The 23810-nt window shown below is 40.4% G+C and overlaps 2 protein-coding genes across 2 annotated transcripts in view; one reads left to right on the top strand and one right to left on the bottom strand.

Moving 5' to 3' along the window:
* Positions 1–2635, bottom strand: part of KIAA1143 (KIAA1143 ortholog) — a 36760-nt gene extending 34125 nt beyond the window's left edge. The window contains exon 1 of the mRNA XM_020987351.2: positions 2432–2635. Within this exon, the coding sequence (XP_020843010.1) occupies positions 2432–2539 (108 nt within the window). The 5' untranslated portion in view covers positions 2540–2635. The remainder of the gene's footprint in view (positions 1–2431) is intronic.
* A 42-nt stretch (positions 2636–2677) lies between these two features.
* Positions 2678–23810, top strand: part of KIF15 (kinesin family member 15) — a 55784-nt gene continuing 34651 nt past the window's right edge. The window contains 11 exon segments of the mRNA XM_020987345.2: positions 2678–2889; positions 5062–5104; positions 5737–5923; positions 8741–8817; positions 10023–10060; positions 11561–11658; positions 12553–12732; positions 15960–16169; positions 17425–17550; positions 17712–17834; positions 21515–21623. Coding sequence (XP_020843004.1) covers positions 2871–2889; positions 5062–5104; positions 5737–5923; positions 8741–8817; positions 10023–10060; positions 11561–11658; positions 12553–12732; positions 15960–16169; positions 17425–17550; positions 17712–17834; positions 21515–21623 — 1210 coding nt within the window. The 5' untranslated portion in view covers positions 2678–2870.

Here is a 23810-nt window from a genome sequence, read left to right as displayed (position 1 = left end):
CTTCTTTCTTGTGGTTCCTCCTATTGGTTCTAATTCTTCACAACATGACTAATGTGAAAATATGTTTAATAGGAATGTATATGTAGAGCCTATATCAGATTGCACGCCATCAGGGGGGAGGAGGGAGAGGGAGAAAATTTAAAACTCAAAAGCTTATGGAAGTAATTGCTGAAAATTAAAAATAAATTAAATTAAAAAAAAAATTTTTTAAAATAACCAGAAAAAAAAAAGAATTTGTTCTTAATTGTATTGTCTCCTAAAGTTAGATGAAACTCAGTGTGGCTCAAGGGAAAGAGGACCAGGATGGAGTCAGGAAGACTCTGCTTAAAGTCCTGTCTCTTACATATGGGGGCTGTGTGACCATGGGCGAGTCACTTGAGTTTTCAGGACTAAGACTCTAAGTTACAGGTGAGCTGCTGAGCCGTATCAACAGCGTTTCCTCACCAAAGACTCTCTCTCTAGGAAATGGCAGGTCCAGAACACATTAAAATACAGAATAATGCTTTCATACAGGTTACTGTCACCCTGACTAGTCTGTAAGCTCTGAGAAGTCAGGAAGCCTGTTTTATACTTCAGTGTGCCCATACCTCTTAGCAGCAGAGGGCAGATACAGGAGGTATTCAATGAATATTACAATAGCTGGAGATTTTCAAGGGATGACATGACAAGAGCTGGAGATTTTCAAGGGATGACATGAAAGCAAAGCATAAGGCCACAGTGGTGTCCTGCAGAACTGAGTACCAGGATGAGGAAAGCTGAGTCCCTGGGTGCTGTGGAAGACCACAGAAAGCATGGCAGGGCCAGCTTCACCAATGCAACCCCATCTCTGACTGAGGCCGTAGAACGCAGATGAATGCTGGCGTTAGCTGGGACACAGCGCTGTGGGATCATGGACATATGGGCAGAGTCATTTTTTCTTCCCTGTAAAATGGAGCTAACTGGAGTATGTGAGCTCTTTTTCTTTCTTAGCAGCTAGTGTTCATTAGTGACCATGTCCTCAGAATTCAACCAACTGGAAGCCAACGTGACAGTAACAAGCCTCTCACTATTTAGCTAAACTGGCCATCAATCAAGAGCATGACCAGGCCTGAGCTCAAAACCTTCCCAGGTTACGTAGGGTCAGCTAAGTTCTAGCCTTCAAGTTCCAAACCCCATCCATGCCTTAAAGCATTAGAGAAGTTGCTTTCATGAAGGCTCAGGCAATACCTAATTCTTTATCATTTTTTCCTCATACTGAATGTCAGGGTCTGGTGTTAATGAAGGGTTATATGAAATTTATGCTTAGGAAACAGTCACCTCTTTTGGTGTGAACTGCACTGGTCAAGACCCGGTGGCCTCAAAGACTGAACCCCCCAAAGCCCATCACCTGACTTCATTTCCCCATGGCTTCACTGTTAGAAGACTTGAGATTTAGAGCCCAAAACACTCTTAAGAGGACATCTAGTCCAACCTTGTCCTGGGTTCCAGTCTCTCAACTTCCTACCTAAATTTTTCTGAAAAAGTTAATTTGAGAGTAATTTTTTTTTTAATTTTTATTTTTGCTGCTGGCCAGGCCTGCAAGCAAAACAAACTAGTTACAGCTCTGACTCCCATGTATCAAATACAAAGTTCTGTATTTGACACAAACCAGCTGCACGACCATGGGCAGGTCAATTAGCTTCTCAGCTCCTCCAGAAAAACACTTTGAGCTACACAGGCCAATAGTTGGTCCAAATTGCTCCCCCTTCCTTCCAAGGACCCTCCCCCCCAAAAGGGCAGCCAAGAGTTCCATGGGACAAGAGTCTGAAAGACTTGAGTTCAAATCCAGCCTCTGATGTGTGACTCCGGGTAAGTCACTCCACCTTTCGCAGTTGGCCTCAGTTTCCTTATCTGTGGAATAGGAATAATAGCAGCACCTGACCCTTGTAGGGTGGTGATGAGGTTTAAATGAGATAATAATTGTAAAGCCTTTCGCAAACCTTACAGTGCCTTTCATATAAACGTGTGACTATTATTAAGAGGTGAGGGCCCCGCCCTACTCCAACCCACGGACAAGAATGATTTACAACAGCAACGATGGCTCAGGTTCGCGTAACATTTCTAAAATTGCACCCTGAGGGGAGGGGATTGCAGTTATAGTCCTGTTTTACAGATAAGGAAACTGAAGCAGACACAGGTGAAGTTACCCAGGGTTATCCAGCCAGTAAGTGTTGGAGGTAGGATTTGAACTCGAGTTTTGCCCGTGGTTCACTCTCCAAGGCCTCCCCCTCCACCCGCTGCCCCCGCTCCGGGACAGGGCGCTCCCCTTCACCGGGGGATAGAGAAGCGCCGTAGCCCACAAGGCCTGGCCTGACCCAGCCGGCGGCCCGTAGAGCGCAGCAGTAACCGGAAGTGAAGGGGTCCGGGCGGGGTTTCCTTAGCAACTCGAGGGGAGGGACAAGTTCCCCCTCACCTTGGTTTCCACGGTGGGCCCCTCCTTATAGCCGACCTTCTGCTTGAAGCGGGCCAGGAACGCGGGCTCCGGTGGACGCACGTATGACACCTGATTCCGCTTGCTCATGGTTTCTCTGAGAAGAAGAGGCCGGGAGAAAAGCAAAAGGGCCCCGGATCTTACCTGTCTCCCGGAAGCGGGAGTACGCCTCCTCCCACCCCGGCTACCGTAGCCGGGGAGGGTCTAAGGACTCCTGATCTGTGACGTCATTTCCTCTCCACGTGATAGGGGTCCGCTGTCTTTCCGCTGACTTCCGCCCCTTCCATGGTAGTTCCCGTTGTGGCTTCGCCCTTTTCCGGCCGTCTAGCGCCAAATTCAAACACACCGCCATTTTGCAAGTACTTGGGGTTGCCGTTCTTGGGGCCGGGGTGGGGGGTTACGTTTTGGGAGCGGGAGCGTCATGGCACCTGGTGTCAAAGGTGAGTCAGTGTGTGTGAGTGCCTGTGTGTATGTTTGGGGGGAGGGGGGGCTGGCGCTGCCAGGGGGCCCAGACCCCCGCTTGGACACCTAGGCCCTCCGGTCTGGACCAGAAGCCCCCGGGGCTGGCAGGGAGGTGTGGGGGAGGGGCTGGACCTTCCTGGGCCCCTCCACCCGAGGCCGGCCCGTTAATTACATTGCAATTAACGCAGTGAAATTGTATAATGCGTAAATTTAACATAACATGTAATAAACTGCGTAATGCATAGCATTGTATAATCTGTAGTACATAACGTGTGATAACGTAAGGCATGTATGCAGAGCAGCTAAGTGATGCAGTAGATGGGGGGCCAGGCCCAGAGTCAGGAGGACCTGTGTTCAGATTGGTCACGTCACCCTGTTTGCCTCAGTTTTCCTCATCTGTAAAATTGGCTGAAGAATGAAATGGCAAACCATTCCAGTATCTGCCAAGAAAACCCCAAATGGGGTCACGAAGAGTCAGACACAACTAAACGACAATCAAATGAAAGCTATAGATATATCCATATGTGTATATATACATGCATAATGTACTTACAGTGCTTTGCAAATCTTAAACTACTACATAAAACTGAACTGTTATCATTATTACTAGTCTTAATCTTTCTTTGCTTTCGTTTCCTCACCTGTGAAATGGGGGGGGTTGAACCTTGATGGTGTGCCGTTGTCCCTTCCAGCCTTAAATCTGTGATGTTGGGTCCTGGGTGTGAGTCCTAGCTCTGCTGCCAAACCACCTTGTGTATGACCTTAAGCAAGTCTTTTGTTCATCTCAAACACTCTGCTTTCCTCATTTGAAAAATGATGTTCTGACAAAAAAAAAAAAGACAGAGTTGAAGCTACTAGGTCGCTTACAACTCTAAATTTGTGATCTTAAAAGGGCTGTTAACACTTAGTCTTTAACTTACTTGGGTTGGTGGGACTAGTTTTCTCTTTTAGGAATGAGGAATCGGAGGCAAAGTAGAATTTTAAAATGTTTTTAAGTTTAATAAGTGTTTTATTCATTCAGTAAACTACCTGTTCTAGGTTCAAAGGTACCTAATTCAATTGAACACATGTATATCGAGCGCCTGATAAAAGGCACTGCTTTAGGTGCTAGAAGCACAAAGAAAAATAGGAATTGGACCCGTCTTCTGTGGGAAAATCGAAGTCAGGTGTCTTGACTCACTGGTTCACCGCTTTTTCTATTAGACTAGTGGTTTTCAGATTTTTTTAGTCTCAGGACTCATTTATACCCCTTAAAATTACTGAGAACCTCTAAGAGCTTTTGCTTATATGAATCATATCTATCAATATTTGCCATTTAGAAATTAAAATTGATAAATGTTTTAAATATTAATTCATTTAAAGTGACAATAAGACCATTACATTAACATAAATGTGTTTTATGAAAATGTGTTTTTCAAAACAAAAGTTTAGTGGGAAGAGTGGCATTGTTTTACATATTTTTGCAAATCTAACCTCTGGCTACTTACTATGTATGTGCCTGAGGGGCAGCATTTGAACTCACTTCTTCCTGCCTCTATGCCCTTGGCCACACTGTCTCTATAATGCTCATATAGATCAATTAAATGTGGTCACAGAGGTTTGTCAAACTCACTACTGCAGTTATAGGACAATTTGTTTCTTCTCTATTGCAAAGATCTATGACTTCATAGGTATGGGTATTGAATACACTAAGAAATGTGTAAGTGATTTTCCCTCCTGTACTTTTTTTTTTCTTGTGTAAAAAGACTGATTTTTTTTCTAGATTTGAGCAGTCATAGCCATCCTATGCTTCTTTGTTATTTAGAAAACCCGGAAAGTGCAACTTAGCTGTCAAAAACTGGGGGGTTTTTTTGTTGTTGTTTTTTTAATCTATGCTGGAGTGTAGAGCTATCTCTATACTTACGGCTTGATTACTAGAAGTACGGCTGTGAGGTAACTGAGGTTTCATTATATGGCACTTTCTGCTTTCAGGAATCACTTTTCATTGAGAATATGTCACTCCCTTAATTGAAAAGTAAAGATCATTTTTTCTTTCACCATATCACTTTAACTATTTCATCTGTTAACTGTTGGGGAGGTAAGAGTATAAAAGAATACTATGATGCCTGTTTAATTCCTGTTTAATGATATTTTCCTGTCTTGTTTTCTAGACAGTTTACGTGCCATAACACCATCACAATCTAACCAAGTAAGGTAAGAAAAACTTCTTTGGTGGTGTGGAAATGTGTTCTCAAAAGGCAGCATGGACTGGAGAAGAAGTAGGGCCTTAATGAAAGGAGTAGGCTTGAGTCAAGAGACATTGCTCAGTATCCTGGGTCTAACACCTATTAGCTGAATGACCACAGGCAAGCCATTGAATTTCTCTGACTCTCCTTTGCTTCATTATAAAAGAGAGTAGTGATGCTTATACTACTTATAAATAAGTATACGTATGCACAGGGTTCTTATGAGGGAAGCATTCTGGAAAGCTGATGGGCCGTATGAATGTGGAATGGTGAGCTCTTGTTCCTGTTCCTTGCTCTTTTTGCCTTGATTGTCTGGAACCTTGGACAAATCTTTGTGAGCCAGTTATGTGATATTTGTTGTCTTGAGGTGATGCCAGAATGAGATCTGAGAAATACTTGGAGCTTCTTGAAATGAATACCGTGTAATTTACAGTTAAGAGGCATGGGATAGGGACAGAGAATGTGTAAGACAGATTGGTGTTGAGGTTGATTTGCCAAATGGAGAAATTTTGGGTACATTAGAGTTCATATTTTTAAGTATCTTTTAACTAGAAACTCATCTTTAGTAGACTTGGTCTTTAAATATTTGTTTTCCCCTAGTAATGAGGGTGATGTCATCAAAGTTTTTATAAGAGTCCGTCCCCCTACAGAGGGGCCTGTACTAAATAACGGAGAACATCCTGGCATGTGCTTATCAGTGCTCACCTCCAATACCCTCCGTCTGCATTCTAAGCCCGAGCCTAAGATCTTCACATTTGATCATGTGGCAGATATGGACACCACTCAGGTAAGTATGATTTTTGATATGAAAAGGAGAGCCTTTATATGTGCATGAAGATCCAGTAGTTTGGTTCCATATTTTATAGAGTTTTTCGAGGTATTGGTTTTAGTAATTACCTTTTGCTCACTGTTACCATAAGTAGTATGAAACAGAAAAGTTTTTTTTAAATTTACAAGTAAGGCAGAGGACTAATTTTGATAAATAGTGTGATTCTCTTCTTTGCTTGAAACTGCCTAGTCTGCTTTACTTTTCTACCTGATGATTGTCATAATTACTTGCCAAAAGTCAGTAATGGGAAAGAAGAACAAAAAGGGCTTAATGGCAAATATGCTGCTTGGGGGAAAATCTAGTCTGGCTTAATGAAAAGACTGATTTATGGGCTGTTTTAAAATAAATGCTGTTTTATTACTTACCATGTACATATGATGAATTAAAATACAAATAAGTATTAACTGAATTGGAGTAATAATAACTGAAATTTTGTTTTTAAAATCTGCAAAGTATTTAACTATTTGAGGCTTACAACAACCCTATGAGGTGGCTACTACAGGTGTTATCCTGATTTTATAGATCACAGGGAGTTAAATGATTTGTCAGTGGTCACACAGCTGTTTTGTCGGAGACAGAGTTTGAACCCAGGTCTTGACACAAGCATTATATCTACCACATCACTTTGTAAGTTAATGAGAAAATTATAATTCACAATTGACTTACATAAACATATACTATATGATAATTAATTATATTAATATAACACATGATAATTTCTGAACCCAGACATTAAGGGCATCCTTAATATTTTGAGCCCTTGATCTATGAATGTTTTAAGCAAGAATTTTCTAGCTCATGAGTAGGTCTGAAAATAAAAAAGTTTTCCGGTTATTGGTTCAGAATCTTATACCTAAATCTTGCAAATTCCAAATTTGAAAGGGATCAGAATTAACATTTTATAGTAATTTATAAAATAGGCAGTTCCTGAATAAATTGCATTGTCTATAAATGACAATAGACAACATTTGGTTATTGTGACTGTTAAGGGGTCCCCTGAAGTTGTCTTTTTGAGTTGCCATATTTTCCAGAAACACTGGACCCAGAGCTTGCAGGAGGCCCTGAATGTGTCAAGGATGAAGCCGCCACCACCCCTCCCCCGCAGCTGACATAATTTGTCGTTGTGCCCCAACCTGGACTCCTGTGTGTCCTTGCGAGGCAAGACAGGCACCAGCCAGTCTGTGCCAGGCTGGGATAATGCCTGTGTAGCTGGGATCCTTTGCAGATAAGCAGACCCTCCTATCTTCATGGTCTAGCAGTTCTGGGGGGGAAAGAATGCAGCTTTTGCCATCAGCTTGGTTCTTCCCGTGGGGGTTGGTCTTGTCTATTATTTTTTCCCTCCTTTGCTGCATTGTTTCCCCTCCTGTGTCATGCCCCTTCCTGATATCCCGTCCTCCCTTTTTCCTGCTTTTATGAAAATATAAACTTTTTTTTTTTTGGTTGGGCAGTGGGGGTTAAGTGACTTGCCCAGGGTTACACAGCTAGTAAGTGTTATGTGTCTGAGGTCAGATTTGAACTCAGGTCCTCCTGAATCCAGGGCCAGTGTCCTATCCACTGCATCACCTAGCTGCCCCCCAAAATGTAAATTTCTGTAAGGACCATGAACTCTTTACTCTGGCTTTGATGTACATATCCATATTCATTCCTCCTGCAACAAATCTAGTTCATGTAAGTTTCATGAAGGTGTGATTTCCTTTTGCCATGACTTCTGAGTAATATCTCTTTATAAATTGAATTTTATGTGATTAGGTAGCTTAATATAAATTGTTATAGGGATCTAAAACCAAAATAATGTGTTTAAGAATCATATAACTTGGGGCAGCTGGGTGGCGCAGTGGATAGAGCACTGGCCATGGAGTCAGGAGGGCCTGAGTTCAAATGCAGCCTCAGACACTTGACACTTACTAGCTCTGTGACCCTCGGCAAGTCACTTAACCCCGAGTGCCTCACCAAAAAGCAAAAAAAAAAAAAATCATAGAACCTGAGTTGGAAAGCATCTCATGGTCACCAAATTAAATTCTTCAGACTTCTAGTAACTTTAAATGTTGCTATTCAAACCACTACATGGATAGGCATGAGTCTTTTACAAAGGCTATTAGTAATAAAACAGGAGTTTTTAACCTGAAGCCTATGAACTTTTAAAAAATGTATTTTGATAGCTGTACTTCAGTATAGTTTCTTCATAATCCTGTGTATTTCGTTTTGTGCATTTAAAAGCATTCTGAGAAGGGGTCCATAGTTCTTAACCAGACTCCCAAAGAAGTCCATGACACAAAAAAAGGTTAAGCACTCTTGTACTGAAAGCATTTCACTGAGTGCATAGCACTAAAAAGAGGCATAGTCACCCTGTAAAACTGACCGTGTAGCTGCAGGACTGTTTTTTTATGTTTTTGGAATTTTGATGTTGAGACATTCTTATTTGTAAACAAACTTTCCGTATAGACTGCATTTGTCAGCAATGTTACAACTCCATAGAAACACCCTCTTCTTCTATAAATAAGTTTAATTCATGGGAACAGACTCATTCAAATTCTTTATTAATATACTGATTAATATTAATATAGTGCAAGAATGATCTGTTGTTAACAGCATTTTTCCTCAAACTTTACATGTTTGCTTTGTAAATGCCCTTACAGAATGCTGTGCATTATAATTTTATGAATTTGTGTTTCATCCTCCTACTTAAATTGTAATTTAATTCATCCAGCATAAAATAGTTTAGGATGTTTTTTAATTATAAAATTTTAACAACACATTTTGGTACTTAATTCACAGGAATCGGTATTCTCAAGTGTAGCCAAAGGCATTGTCGAATCCTGCATGAATGGTTACAATGGTACCATTTTTGCATAGTAAGTTTAATTTTGTTTATGTAAGATGTAAAAAGTTACTAGAAATATTAATGAAATTATAGGATGATTTTTTTAATATTTTGAGAATTATGGGCTCGTGCAATCCTAATGTCAGAAATGACAAGTAGTTTATAGGATTAGCGTTAACAAAGTATAACTTTGTAGGTAAATGTTAGCACAGCTGCAAAGTAATTTATTCTAGAAGTGTATATAAAATGTATATGTAGTTTTTCAGCATTCAGTAGCACCACACTTTTTCTACAGCATCTGACAAACTTTTTCATTCTACCAGGGGAAATTGCAACAAGAATGTCATGAATTGTAGATAATATTTTAAGGTCTCTTGGATTTATGTCTTTATTTCGATTCTCTAAATGGCCCCAATGAGAAAAAGACAAAAAGCATGAAAAATAACAGTTCTCGTATTTTATATGTTGTACAGGGAAGATTCACTTTTGCTATTCACTCATTCTCCTATAAAAAGTGAAGTAATTTGTTCAAGAGAATTAAATTTCCTTTCCTGGGCAATGAGGCAGATAATACATTTCTAATATTGCTTTCCCAGCAGAGTAATGATTTTTAGGAAATATTTTTGGTGGTGGAATTTTTAAAAATTAATTTTGAATAAAAACATAGTAGCTTGAAATACTTTATTTTCAAGACCATTATCCTTGTAGATTGCAGTCATTAATTGTAATGCTTAGCTTGCACATTATATAATGGCTTTTTTAAAAACAAATGCTGTCAGTGGTACCTCATGCAAATAACTCAGAAAAATGAATGTTACAGCTACGGGAAACTCAAAAACTATGATACAGTGCAACCAGTATTCATGCTATACCACTAAAAAGTTTTTTCATCAAGATGGAAAAATGTAAGAATTATATTGTCATGTACCCTTGTTAGAATTTCTAAGTGAATTGAGTTGTCAGTTCGCAAAAGGTTGTCTCTGAGTCAAGTTCATATATGTAGACATTTTTTTCTCCATTCTTGGTTTCCTGTTAGCTTTAATAGAGCTGAACCAAAAGAGGTGTTTATATGCCTCTAAGCTCCAAAGTCTTTCATGTGAGAGGATTTAGTGGATTGATTGTAAGGAACACTTAGCTCTGAAAAAAATTACGTATTTGGTAGATATCATTAAAAGGAAATGGGCACCCTTTCTAAGTAGTCTTTTAAATATTCTTTTTTAATTTTGTCTTTTCTAGTGGACAAACTGGCTCAGGAAAAACATTTACTATGATGGGTAAGTAAATAAACATTTTTTAATGTTTATACTGGGTCAGACTGGTTTCTCTAGCTCAAGTTGGTGTTTTTGTTGTTTAGTTTTGGGGGTTTTGGGGGGTTTTTTTGAGAACGGCATCCAGGGATGTTTTCTAGGAAGGTGCAGTTTATTATTAACCTCAGACGATAAGAACATAGCAGTATTTTTCTCTTAATCATTTTTGGTTTTTGTCATCCATGAATTAAAATAAACCCTTTATACATTTTTTTTAAAGTTTCTAGCTTATGCCTGCTTTTGAGGGGTAATGAACTACATTAGTTTTATGTTCCACTTGCTGTATAAGTAATATTTAAAGTTCATCTTAAATTTGTCTCTTGCAAGTGGCATCATTTAATAAAAGTTAAGATTCACATTATAGCTATGTCCGTCTTCTCCCCTTTCTTGAATGTCTTGTCTGTCCTTTTTGACTGCTGGTACATTGATCGATGTCTAGGATGACTTCTTGGGCTCTTTTTGGATTGTTGTTGTTAATTTGGAGGCTGTTATCTTAGAGTTTAAATCATTTTCTCTTAAAGATCTTACGTTGAGGGGCAGCTAGGTGGTGCAGTGGATAGAGCTCTGGCCTTGGAGTCAGGAGGACCTGAGTTCACATCCCACTTCAGACACTTGACACTTACTGTGTGACTCTGGGCAAGTCACTTAACTCCAATTGCCTTGCCAAAATAAGAAGAAGAAGAAGAAGAAAAAGATCTTACTTTGTTTATCTCCAATATTTCTCTCTTTAACAGGGAGCAAATACCCACTTTACCCATTTCTGCTCTTCTGCATAGCTTTTTGAGATCAAGTTGCTTGATTTTTTTTTTACTACCTGGAAGAGCTAAGTTTTGTCTGAAATAAAGTACATTTGTTTTCAGACTGGGCAGTTAGTAAATTGTCAATCCCATGCCTGTGGTTCTTTTTCTGTGTTAAAATAACACCGGAATGTGGTAGTTCAATTCCTTTTCATGATGTGGAGGTAGCCCTGGTATCTTGAAGGCTTTGGCAAAGTGACAGCAAGCTCTACTGAGTTCTGCCTTTCTGGAGAAGTTTTATGGTGATAGAGTAGGTATTCAGTCAAGAGAAGCACCTCCCCACATGTTTTCCAGGAGGTATCCATTTGCTAGGATTGAAAAAAATTGACTGGTTGGTGATCTGTTACTGTTGGAAGATAGAACTCACAGCAAAAAATTGATAGATCTTTGAAACTATTAAAGTAATGACTTAGATTGGTCTCTATGCGTCCACTCTTGCACCTTTGCTTTGCAGGTAATGTTGCTTTGGATTGTAATTTAGATTTTCTACAAATTTTTGAAGTTAACCTTATGCAAAAGCATAAATAAGAAAATAGATTTGTAGTTAAATTTTGTTTTATTTTCAGTAATGTATTAATTGTTTTTCAGTTTTGTGAAATAGCTAGTTCTAGTGCTATAAAAACAAATACTTGATGATTTTATGAACCTTTTCAAATTTTATTTTCTTTAGGACCATCTGAATCTGATAATTTCACTCATAACCTTAGAGGAGTAATTCCTAGGAGTTTTGAATATCTATTTTTTTTAATTGATCGTGAAAAGGAGAAGGTAAATTTTATTTTTGAGTTAAGAGGCATAGGACATAAGGTTTTGAGCATATTAGAATGTAAAAGTGTTGCTATTTATAAGGACATGATGAAAACAGGAGAGGAGAAAAGGGCAAAAACATATTAGTAGCGTGATATACAGAACCCAGTTCTCAGGGAAAGAGAAAGGAATTGGATTCATCATAATTACATATGGCTTTAATTTGATTATTAGTGAAAATAAACTCTAACTGCAAGTCAGTGAAAAAGGAGAAAATAATTACTGTAGTCTCACATTTCTCAAAAGAAATCATGTTCTCAAAATATATTTTTATTTGCCCTGAGCCCAATCTCACTTTCCCATGTTATGTGCCATGCATGGACACCCCTCCCACCCTGCCTTTGAGCAGGCCTCCTTACCACAGTTCCAGTGAGGGATGTCCTTCCGGTGCCCTTACTCTCAGTCTGTGTCTTCTCTACTTTGGGGATTCTACTTTAGGGAATCAAAAGTTGTGGTGCCCATTTAACATGGACTTTAAACCTGTGACTGTCGCTCTATCCCCTCATGTTTGGTAGGTAGTACTCAGTCCAGTTCAGCAGCTGCCACCTGACTGTCGCTTAAACTAAGCACTGTGTAGTAGTTGAGATATGTGTATGTTTACAGATAATATATATTAGAAATTTGTTAGAAAAGTAGATAATATGTTTTATAAATAGAGAAAATGTGTAGCTAACATAGATATGGAAGAGGGGAATAAAAAACACTAGTCTCTTGTGCTCTTTGTATTTTGTTAACTATCACACAGGATAGGTCGACCTTATGAAGTGATTGTAAGATAGGATTATCATGATTGCAGCTGTGCTGGAGAAGTGCTTTTGTGAAAATGATACATCCATGTACAATGCTGTTTTCCAGGCTGGTGCTGGAAAGACTTTCCTTTGTAAGTGCTCATTCATTGAAATTTACAATGAGCAGATATTTGATCTATTGGATTCTGCCTCTACTGGGCTGTTATTAAGGGAACATATCAAGAAGGGCGTCTGTGTCGTCGGGGCTGTTGAACAGGTGGTGACGTCTGCCGCTGAAGCCTATCAGGTAACTAGTCTGGTGTTATTTGATGTTTGGGCGGCATTCCCATGTAGAGGAGGCACACACTGGTGGCAGAAGTAAAAGTGTCCAAAATAAAACTGATAAACACTTTGCAAAGGAGTAATAGAGAATGTACATGTAAAAAAAAAAAAGGAAAATATAACTTTTCATAGGTTTTACCTTCACATAAAGAAATAAACATTTTTGGTAGTGAAATCGAGTATTTTTGTCCTTATTAATTGCCAGGGAAGTCTGGCTGCCAAAATTCTCACATAGTAAACTCAGTTATACTCATAGTAGTTTGACCCTGGCAAATACTTCTTTCAACTTTTTGATTAACATTACCATCTTTGGTTATTTAAACCATTCTTTTAAAAGTAATTATTTTAGGGGCAGCTAGGTGGCGCAGTAGATAGAACTCAGGCCTTGGAATCAGGAGGACCTGAGTTCAAATACAGCCTCAGACACTTGACACTTACTAGCTATGTGACCCTGGGCAAGTCACTTAACCCCAACTGCCTCACCAAAAAAGGCGAAAAGAATTAATCATTTTTAAGCATTTCCTTACGTGTTTTCTCTTAGACCATCTAATAAGATTAAACTTAATAAAGATTAATGTAAAATGCAGTTTCCCAGCATAAAATAAGGGAAATATGTCCAGACTTTAGTTAATCTGAAAAAACTATGGATTTTAATGGACTCCAGGCTCTCAGTGTATGTGAGTGGTATGACAGGGCAGCCACAAAGGCTAATGCTACATTCAGAGTCCTAGTGTCAAGGAGCAGGGAGGCTGTGGAGCCACTGAGCACTAACCACCTGCAGTGTTCTGTTTTAATTCTGGGTGCCACGGTTTAGGAAGGCCGGAGCTTCCATAAGAGAGACACTGATTGTGAGAGCCCCGAGAGGAATGCCAAGTGCCCTGTTTGGCCTGTAGTGGCCCTCTCAATTTGACATCAGTCCGACTTTCTAGACTGATCTGGCTGGATACTACACCTCACATACTCTATGTTTTACCTAAACTATCATACTTATCTTTCTCCTTTCAAAACGTTTTTTCTTCTGCCTTTGATGTATTGCATGTTTGCATCACGTGTGTAGTTTTATTTCCACACAGTTGTTTGCCTGTTGTCTCTCCCTTCTTCGACTGTGAGTTCCTTGAGGGCAGAATAGAAATTATCACCACCAAAGTCTGTGCTACTGGCAGCTGGTTCAGCATCAGAAATGGTTGTGGTTTTATCAGTGGAGATGTTGAAGATCAGCCTGAGGAGTGCTGGGCCTTTCCATCGGGCCTGCAGTTGAACCATCCTCTGTGTTGAATTCAAAGATGCAGAGACAGGGGTTGGAAGAAAACAGGAAGTCCAGTTGGGCTGGACTGTAGAGTGCAGAAAGGGGAGTGATGTATGATAAGGTTAGAAAGACAGGTTGGGACCGGGCTGTGAAGGGCTTTAAAAGCAAGACAGAAGGGTTTATATTTGAACAGAGAGGCACTAGGAAACCATTGAAATATATCGAGTAGAGGAATGATCTAGTCAGACGTCTACTTTAGTACATCCTGTTTGGCAGCTGTGGGGAGACTTGAGGCATGAAGGCCAATTAATAACTAGCAATTATATAATGCTTTCAGTTTTACAGAGCACTTTACAAATGTTGTCTCCTTTGATCCTCACAACAACCCTGAGAGCTATTATTATCCCCATTTTACAGATGAGGAAATGTGAAGCTGGTAAAGGAATTGCCTAGGTTCATATAACTAGTATGTGATACACAATTTGAACAGGACTTTGTGACTCCAAGTTCAATGCTTTTCAATTAGGAAGCTCTTGCAGTAGTTCAGGCAAGAGGTAATGCAGGTGTAGCCTAGCAGGGTGGTTATGTGAAAAAGAGAGAAGAGATCCAGTGAGAGAGATGTTGTGGAGATAGAAATCCTAAGATTGGTCACTGATCGGATATGTAGGGTGAGAGAGAATAAGGAGTGAAGGGTACTACCATTATTTCACCAGAAGGATGGTGGTACCCTCCCCAGAAATAGGGAAATTCAGAAAAGGAATGGGTTTGGGGTAAAGATAATGAATTTGGACGTGCCGAGTTTGAAATATACAGTAGACAGTTGGAGAAATGTTATTGGAATGCGAGAGAGAGAGACTGGTCCTGGAATAGATTTGGAAATCATCTGTGTAAAGATGATGATTAGAATCATGGTAACTCGTGAGGTCACTGACAGGGTAGAAAAGAGAAGAGGGCCAAGAATAGAGGCTTGGGAAATACCCACAATTAGGGGGCATGACACGGATGATGAACCAGCAAAAGAGACTTAGAGGGGGCAGCTAGGTGGCGCAGTGGAGAGAACACCAGCCCTGGATTCAGGAAGACCTGAGTTCAAATGCGACCTCAGACACATAACACTTACTAGCTGTGTGACCCTGGGCAAGGCACGTAACCCCATTGCCTAGCCAAAAAAAAAAAGAGAGAGAGAGAGACTTAGAAAAGGCCCTACAAAGAAATCAGCATCACAAAAACCCAGCTTAGAATGTCCAAGACCAGTTTCATTCTCCACTTTTTTGAGGAGGCATTGTTGCCTCTGAATTCAGGTATTTGGAAGGAAGTCAAATTTGATGATTTTTTGCCCCCAGAGGGAAGAAGTAAGAACAGTGGGCAGAAGTTGCTGTGAGGAGAGTTTCTGTTAGAAATTGCTTTCTGACAAGAAGTTATCCTCAGGGGAATGCTTGCTTTCCCATGGGAAGTAGCAAGTTGTGGTCAGTGGAGATCTTTATGCAGAGGCTTCCTGACCACTTGTTAGGCGTGACAAGTTGAAGGTTATACTGTTCAGCATTAATTCACCTCATGAATGTATTGTGATAGGCTGTGGGTCATAGATTTTTAGCTCTGGCAGGAACCATATAGATGATCTAGCCCAACTTTTCATTTTGTGGCTGAGTAAACTGAGGCTTAGGAGGTGAAGTGTCTTGCCCAGAGTCTTCAAACCAGTCATATAGTTTCTGTCACGTAACCCTTTTATCATGTTCATGACATTAAAGAGGTGGTGTTATTGCATCTATTGGTACAAAATAGGATCTCACCATAGTATCGTAGAATGTGTGTACGTATGTACACACTTTCTTGGAGCTATCCCTTATTTTCTTATAAATTGTTCTCAAGCTCCTGGTTAGCAATGTCAGTTTCTGTTTCTTGGATGTACCTATTACTGATGTTTTGCTCTCTTTCTTTCTTCCCAGGTATTATCTGGGGGATGGCGAAATAGACGTGTGGCAGCTACATCTATGAATAGAGAGTCGTCCAGGTCTCATGCTGTCTTTACAATTACAGTAGAATCAATGGAGAAGAACAATGATGTTGTCAATATTCGGTCCTCCCAACTCAACCTGGTAGACTTAGCTGGATCTGAAAGACAAAAAGATACACATACAGAAGGTTTGAGATTGAAGGTAAGAATTTGGCATGGGATCTTCAGTGAACATTGAATATTTGACCCCTTACTGTAGTACTGGGCTAAAGGCCGAAAAGTATGACGTACAGCACATGCTTTTGAGGAGCTTACTCTTTTACTGGGCAGACAAGACATCAGTTATCACTTTGATGTTTCAGTTTATCAAGTGCCAAAGTTTGTGCTGTAGCTGAAAAGTGGTTTAGAAAAGGGAGAGACCAGATCATCCAAGAATGGTTGAGAGATGCTTGATGGAGGGAGGTAAACTTGGGCAACATCTGAAGAATAGGTAGGATTTAAATAAGAGGAAAGCTCATCCCAGATCAAGGCATCTACATGAATGGTACAGTGGGCATGGCATTTTCAGAAAATGACAAGACCATCATGCACCCTGGTTAGAATAGAGACTTGACTTTAGAGAGAAATGGGAAGAGAGTTTGGATGGATAGAATGAGCCCAAATTAGGGAGGAACTGAGTAAAAGTGATAATCTACACTACCTGGACCCTCTCATTTGCTTCCTCACCTTCTCCTAAAGTTCATACTTCCACTGATAACAGAGCAATGCAAACAAAAGGTAGCCAGCCCCAACATTTGTTGCTTTCTGATTTATTTCTTTCAAAACTCTTATTATCTCAAGTCAAATTATTGAAACAACTTCACAGAGAAAAACCTAATAGGCATATATTCATTTTGGCTCCAAAAGTCAGTTATTACACAGGGGTCCACTATATTTTATAAAATTAAATCTAGTATGTTGCCTTGAGCAGTTAGATGACCCAGTGGATAGAGTGCCAGGCTTGGAGTCAGAAAGACTCATCTTCCTGAGTTCAAATCTGGCCTGAGACATTTAATAGCTGTGTGACCCTAGCCAGGTCACTTAACCCTGTTTGCCTCAGTTTCTTCATCTGTAAGATCAGCTGGAGAAGGAAATGGCAAACCACTGCAGTATCTTTGCCAAGAAAACCCTAAATGGGGTCACAAAGAGTCAGACACGACTAAAGAAATGACTGAACAACAAAAATCTTCTTTTCTTCCCTTTAAGTACTAAAAATTGCACAAGAGGTAAACATAGGAAAAGATTAGTGTGGTCAGCGCTGTCTTTTGTTGTTGTTTTTAAGAAAATCATTGCCACTACTGTTGTTCTTTGTCATTTGCCGGTCAGAGTTTCAGCTACTGCTATTTGTGATTTTGTTAGTTACAAAACAAGTAGCCTGTGCTAAACTAAGCATTTCCTCTTTTTCTCTGGTGATTTAGGAAGCAGGTAATATAAATCGGTCATTAAGCTGCCTCGGTCAAGTGATTACAGCCCTCGTAGACGTTGGTAATGGAAAACAGAGACATGTGTGCTACCGGGACTCCAAGCTTACTTTCTTACTTCGGGTAAAGTAGGACATTTGTTGAACGTACTGTTTTAAAAGTCACACCAAATGAACTCGTCATGGAAACAACTCTTTCTTATTATGTTTGCCAATTATATGTTTGCTAGGGGTGGAAATTGTTGTCTGATTTTTTTTTAACTAAAAATTAATGTTATTAAACAGGATTCTCTTGGAGGTAATGCCAAAACAGCCATAATTGCAAATGTCCACCCAGGATCCAAGTGTTTTGGAGAAACTCTCTCAACTCTTAATTTCGCTCAGAGAGCTAAGCTGATTAAAAACAAGGTAAATTTTTTGTGAGTATTTTTTATTACCAGTAAAATAAATAAAAATTATTTCATGAAATGCCATAAAAATGGAATGTTGGCCATTTATTTTATAGTCAAACCAAGTAAGTAGTTTATTAAGCATTTACAGTGTGCCAGGCCACTGTGCTAATCACAGAGGATACAAATAAAAGCAAAAAGAAAGACCATTCCTGCCCTCAAAAAGCTTATATTGGGAAAGACACATATGAAAAGGAACAGTCAAAATTGAACCTTAGAGCACATTTTCTACCTGAGTAGTTTTTAAGGTTTGGGGTGTAGCTATAGGAAGATTGTTTTGTTTTCTCTTTCAGGAGGAAGTTAAGCTTAAGTATAACTGACACTTTGAGGCTAAATTTCCTAAATTATCTTACATTATCTCAGAGGTATCAAGAACCTCAGAGGCTATTTGTCTAGTCCAACTCATATTTGAATTCTAGTTGAATTTGTGCCCAGCTGCTGTGTTTTTTCTTTGAAGTTTTGTTTGTAGATATTTTGGAATCATTCTCTTCTGGGCTTATAGCTTGAATGTCTCTGTCACCAGGATAACTTTTTATGGTGGGATATTTTGTTTATTCATTTTTCTAGCCTACGTTCTGACTTCAGGCTTTGTATGTTAGGGCCAGGTACACTTCTTGTCCTGCTGCTGTGTTCTTGGGCCATCAAGTGTTGTGCTATGACAGAATCTCGGGGACAGTTCAGGCTGGGAGCCTGCGAACTATCAGTGCTCCCCAGAGTCCTGCAGGTCTCTGACCCAGGTCTGGGTGTGCTTATACTCCTGTTGGCTTGTCCCTGGTTGGCAGCTCCAGTAGACTGTGGCTGGACTTAGCTACTGTCAGGCAGCTAGAAAACTCGGCTGGTTCTGAGTAACCCAACCGCAGGGGCCCTTTTGGCCTGGGATTCCTGCCTTCATTGTTCCTCTGCATGCTTGAAGACTAGAACTGTGATAGCTTTGTGTCATCTGCAGATAACATGGACGTGCCATCTCTACCTTTATCCAAGCCACTGATGAAAGTGTTAAACAATGCAAGGCTAAGCGCAGATTCCAGGGACACCCCACTAACCACTTCTGGCTTGACACAGAACCATCAGTCAGCCCTTCTGGGATCCGGACGTTGTCAGTTCTAAATACATCTGACACACCTGCATCTCTTCATCTTGTTCATAAGAATAGCACAAGGAACTTTGCCAAATATTTTGCTGTAGTCTGGGTAAACTATATCCACAGCATTATTCATATTTCTAATCTCAATCGATGATTTTTTTTCTTTTTTTTTTTTCTTTTTGCTAGGCAATGGGGTTAAGTGACTTGCCCAGGGTCACACAGCTAGTAAGTGTTATGTGTCTGAGGCCAGATTTGAACCCAGGTCCTTCTGAATTCAGGGCCGGTGCTCTATCCACTGAGCCACCTAGCTGCCCCGCAATGATTTTTTTTTAAAGGAAATTAGGTTAATATGACATGGCATGTTCATGATCAAGTTATACTGGCCTTTTGTAACCACCATTTCCTTTTCTAGGTTTCTTTTTACTTTCCTCCTCTTCAATAATATGGTTCAGGATTTCACTAGGAACAAGTCAAGCTTGTTGGCTTAGTTGGCAGATTTCTAAACAATCCAATTCTGTAGTGCCTTTCCATGTTTTTGAGTATCCTGTGATATGGTTCGTGTTGGTCTAGTCTTGAACTTAGCAAGAGCATCGGGATGCTGTCACTATTTCCGTATGAACCATTTAAGGCCAGAGGAGTATTCCTCTCTTATTGTCTTTGCAGCCTTCTGTGCAAATTGTCTTCCCTATGAGAGGGATCCTTTGCCAGTTCCTAAGCAAAGTAGAGGTTAACTTAATCAGGTAAGAGGTAAGTGACCACTCACCGTGAGGAAACTACCGTGCTGGTAGAGTTGCAGTCAGCACACACAACTCCCACGAGGACAGTATGCACCTTGATTAACAAGCGTGTCAAAAATTTTCCCCTAAAGACCTCCAGTACCTCAGTGTGGAGTAAAAGTAACTGGAGTCTGAAAGCCTCAGCCAGAGGGATAGGAGCCCCTGCCCGGCCAGAACGACTGTGAGCCTGGGCCTGGTGACAGGCTTCGTCTGCAGTTTGCAGGGAAGGTCGTCTGCAGGACAGGGAAACTGCTGAAAGCCATCGGACATAAGGTGCTTGAGGGGTACAGTCTACGTCAGAGGAGAGATTGTGCCCACACTGACAAAATCATGATCCTTGAAGTGCTGAAGCAAGTGTGTGTTCCCTAGAAAGAGGACCAACTTAGCAGAACAGAACTGTGACAGAAGGGAAATTGGGGGACTGACCTTACTTGCTGTATTGGGTAACTAGAATGGGGAAAAACCTGTCAGGAGGCAGGCTATGAGGAAAGGATCTCCAGTGAGATGAGGAGCCTATTTTTAAAAAGCTGTTTCCTTGAGGGAGCCTGCAGCCCCAGACTTGCTCTAGGGCTATGTACCAGGGGCAGGAACACCAAATGACTTTTAACCTGTCTGCAGCAGGAGAACTTGAGAGAGGAGAAAAAGAGGGAATTTGCCCAAAGAACCTAAGAATCCCAGATCAGAATTGAAAGGAGGCTCAGGAAATCTGGATTAAGCAGCCAGCCTCGTCACTTGGAGCTCTCATCTCTCTGAGAGCTCTGGACCAAAAAGTGGTGTTTAGGTCCCTTGTTAGTTTTGTCCTGCAGAGCTGGACTCGGGCTGGCTGGGTCGCTCCTAGTGCTTGTTGAGACACTGAATCACCCAGTTCTAACTTGGCACAGGCTGTTTTCTGTTCTTAAATTGCTCTCCATCCTCACTCCCATCTCTTCTTAGAACCCCTAGGTTCTGTCGAGGATTAGCCCAAGGGCTGTCTTCTTCAAGAGAGAGACCTTTCCTGATTCCCCTAATTTATATTTGTAGACATACACAAGTCACTTTGTGTTTTGTATAAACATAGAGAAGTGAATGTAGGACATGTAGCCTCTTGATAAGATGTAAGCACTCTGAGGGCAAGGACTGTGTTACTGTTAGCATATGTCGCTCCAACACCTATCATGGTATCTAGCACCAGGGTACTTAATAAATACTTTTTCACTGATTGATAAAAGAAGGCGCACTGGACTGGCCCTCGAGTCCTAAATCAGTATCTGCCCTGACCACTTAGTTCTTGTTCCTGCACTTCCACTAGTACAGTTAGTGACTTTGGGCAAGTCACTTCTTATGGGCTTCCATTTCCTTACCATGAGATATTGGGATTAAATGATCTTCAAGGTCCTTGATGTCTCTGCGTTTTTTATTCTAGGTATTTTGTTACTGTTTGTATGTAGAATAGTATGACTTTTTGTCATTCCACATCATATACAAATTTGAATGTAAAACTGTGCAGTGTGAATGGTTAATTAAGAATCCTGGTGCCTGCTGTATTTTCCCCTCTAAAAATATGAAAAATCAAATGCATATGTGTGCATAACAGCAGTCTTTCAGCATGAAAAAAGGCTTAATTTTCTTTCAAAATGTTCCCAATCCCTTCTTTTTTTCTAGGAGCATTTCAAATCTCTTGTCCTCCCCGATATTTATAAGCTTCATCATTATATTTGATGTTCAGTGGCAAAATTAACTTGGGAAACTATGTAACAAAATAATTTTTCGTTATCTTTGTCCTTTTTTTTTTTGTGTCAGGCTGTGGTAAATGAAGACATGCAAGGAAATGTGAGCCAGCTTCAAGCAGAAGTGAAAAAGCTCAAAGAACAGCTGGCTCACCTGGCCACAGGTGCCAGTGCTGTCCCAGGTGAGGCAGCCAGAGTGTTTCTCATCCTCTGTCTTATTCCAAAGTACTTTGGACTTAGCTGAGCATTTTAGTGCTGCCCCAGGCAAATGACCAAGGAGCTCCTGTCTAGAATGAGGTAGAGGAACAGCATCCCTTTAAAGGAGCAAAAGGCCGAGAATTACAAAGCAAAGGATAAAGAGATCAGATGGCAGAGGGGGCTCAGGATGACCAGATCTCAAACTCTGTGACAAGATAGTAGTCACTGAAACACAGAAGAAGGGACCAGCGGAAGCAGTAGATGATCGAGACTCCAGGCCAACGAGCAAATCAGCCCAGGCAGGAGACACGCAGAGGGGATTGTGGCTGAGCTCCAAATGGCAGAGGTCACACCAAAAATCGTTGGGAAGGTTTTTTTATACAGCAAAGCCTTGTAGACTTGCCTCATTCCAATGACTTTTGCAGGAGTCACGTTGGCTCATTCTCATCCTTTGTCTCAAATCTGCTTAACAAATGCTAAAATAGTGTCTCTTTCTCTGGTGGAAGGTCAGCTTCTTGATCACCATTCCCATTCCTATTGCTGTGCAAATCCAAAAATGATTCCTCCATCATCAGCATGCAGATATTTTTTCTATTTTATAAATCTAAGGAACTAAAAATCAGAAAGCATTTTTTTTTCATTTTCCACACTAAGTAATTAGCACAGGATTTAACATACATATATGCCATCACTTTTATCCCTCCCATCTTTTAAAGACCAGCTCTTCCATCAAGCCTTCTTAAGGTAGGCAGCCTAAAGTCCTAGCTATAACATTTACTAATGTCATTTGTCCTTTTCAGGCCTCAGTTTCTCATATGTCCCTTGTAGAATTGTTGGGAGGAAAATATTTTATAAGCCTCTATAAATACACACGATTACCACTGGAAGATAGTAACAGAAAGAGTAGATTGGTAGCCAGCCTAGGAGTTAGGAAAACTTGGCTTCAAGGCCTGCTTCTAACTCATTCTGGCTGTGCGATCTGCTAAAGTTGCTTAATAGCCTGCAGAATGATGGCCTGTCTGCATTGATAGAGGGGGATTTCCTCATCAGGAGTTCTGTAGCCCCATGATGCTCCCAGTCTAGAATTGAAATCAAACTAACCACCTTTGAAATTGACATTGAGGTCAGCTGTTGTAAGTGGTTTTCTTTGGTTTCCTTAATAATTGAGCAGCTGCATCTTAAGTCAGCAAGTGGAATGCTAAGTGCTGAGAAAATACATTGAGCCAAAGAGAAGATGGCTTTTGCCGTCAAGGAGGGCAGAAAACTTAAGTGAAGGAAGATGGGGAAGGTAGCCATGGCCTACATGGTGAGACGCAGCTGAAGCACTGGGAGGTCCAGGGGGTAGGCACTGAGCCGGGAGAGCGGTGAAGCTTGTTCTCATGTGTAGCAGTCTTTGTATCTGAGTGAATGGCTTCTGGGAGTAAGTCTCTTACCTGCCATCTTCTTTTGCTTCCCATCCTTGCAATGCTGCAAGATCACGTCTGGGAAAACTTTCACGTGACTCCAGTTCTTAAGTTTGTAGTCTATGTGTTGTTGTTCAGTCCTGTCTGACTCTTTGTGACCCTATGGATTGTACTGTCTATGAGGTTTTCTTGGTAAAGACACTAGAGTGGTTTACCATTTCCTTCTCCAGTGGATCAAGGCAAACAGATTTAGTGACTTGCCCGAGGTCACACAGCTAGTAAATGGCTGAGGCCAGATTTGAACTTGGATCTTCCTGACTTCAGGCCCGGTACTCTATCCACTAAACCTTCTAGCTGCCTGAGTCTATAGATTACTATTGTGCTAAAGTTAAATCAGAAATTGATAGTTTTTTACATGTTTTGGTATGATCTTCTAATGGCATTTTCACGGTAAAATTAAATTTGGGTGTAGTATTTTCCTTATCCCTTAAAGGATATTGGGATTAAATCTGAGAGCAAATTCAAATGTATACAATTGCCTGTCCTTCTCCCAAAGATCCTTTTTAGCAGTACAATTCAACAAACATTTATTAAGTACTCATCTCTTTATATCCCCCCATCTCTTTGCAATCCCATACAGATTTTTAGATAAATAATTGATTGATATGACTTCTAGCTCATTTCTCTTTAGTACAGCTTTGGCTCATAAACCAAGTTGTGATACCTATGTCCCTACTTATCTTTCAATGCTTAAAAGGATGAGACTTA

The sequence above is a fragment of the Phascolarctos cinereus genome, unplaced genomic scaffold (assembly GCF_003287225.1).
Source record: "Phascolarctos cinereus isolate Bilbo 61053 unplaced genomic scaffold, phaCin_HiC Scaffold_1;HRSCAF=81, whole genome shotgun sequence".
Taxonomy (NCBI): domain Eukaryota; kingdom Metazoa; phylum Chordata; class Mammalia; order Diprotodontia; family Phascolarctidae; genus Phascolarctos; species Phascolarctos cinereus.
This window is presented reverse-complemented; position numbering and strand designations above follow the sequence as displayed.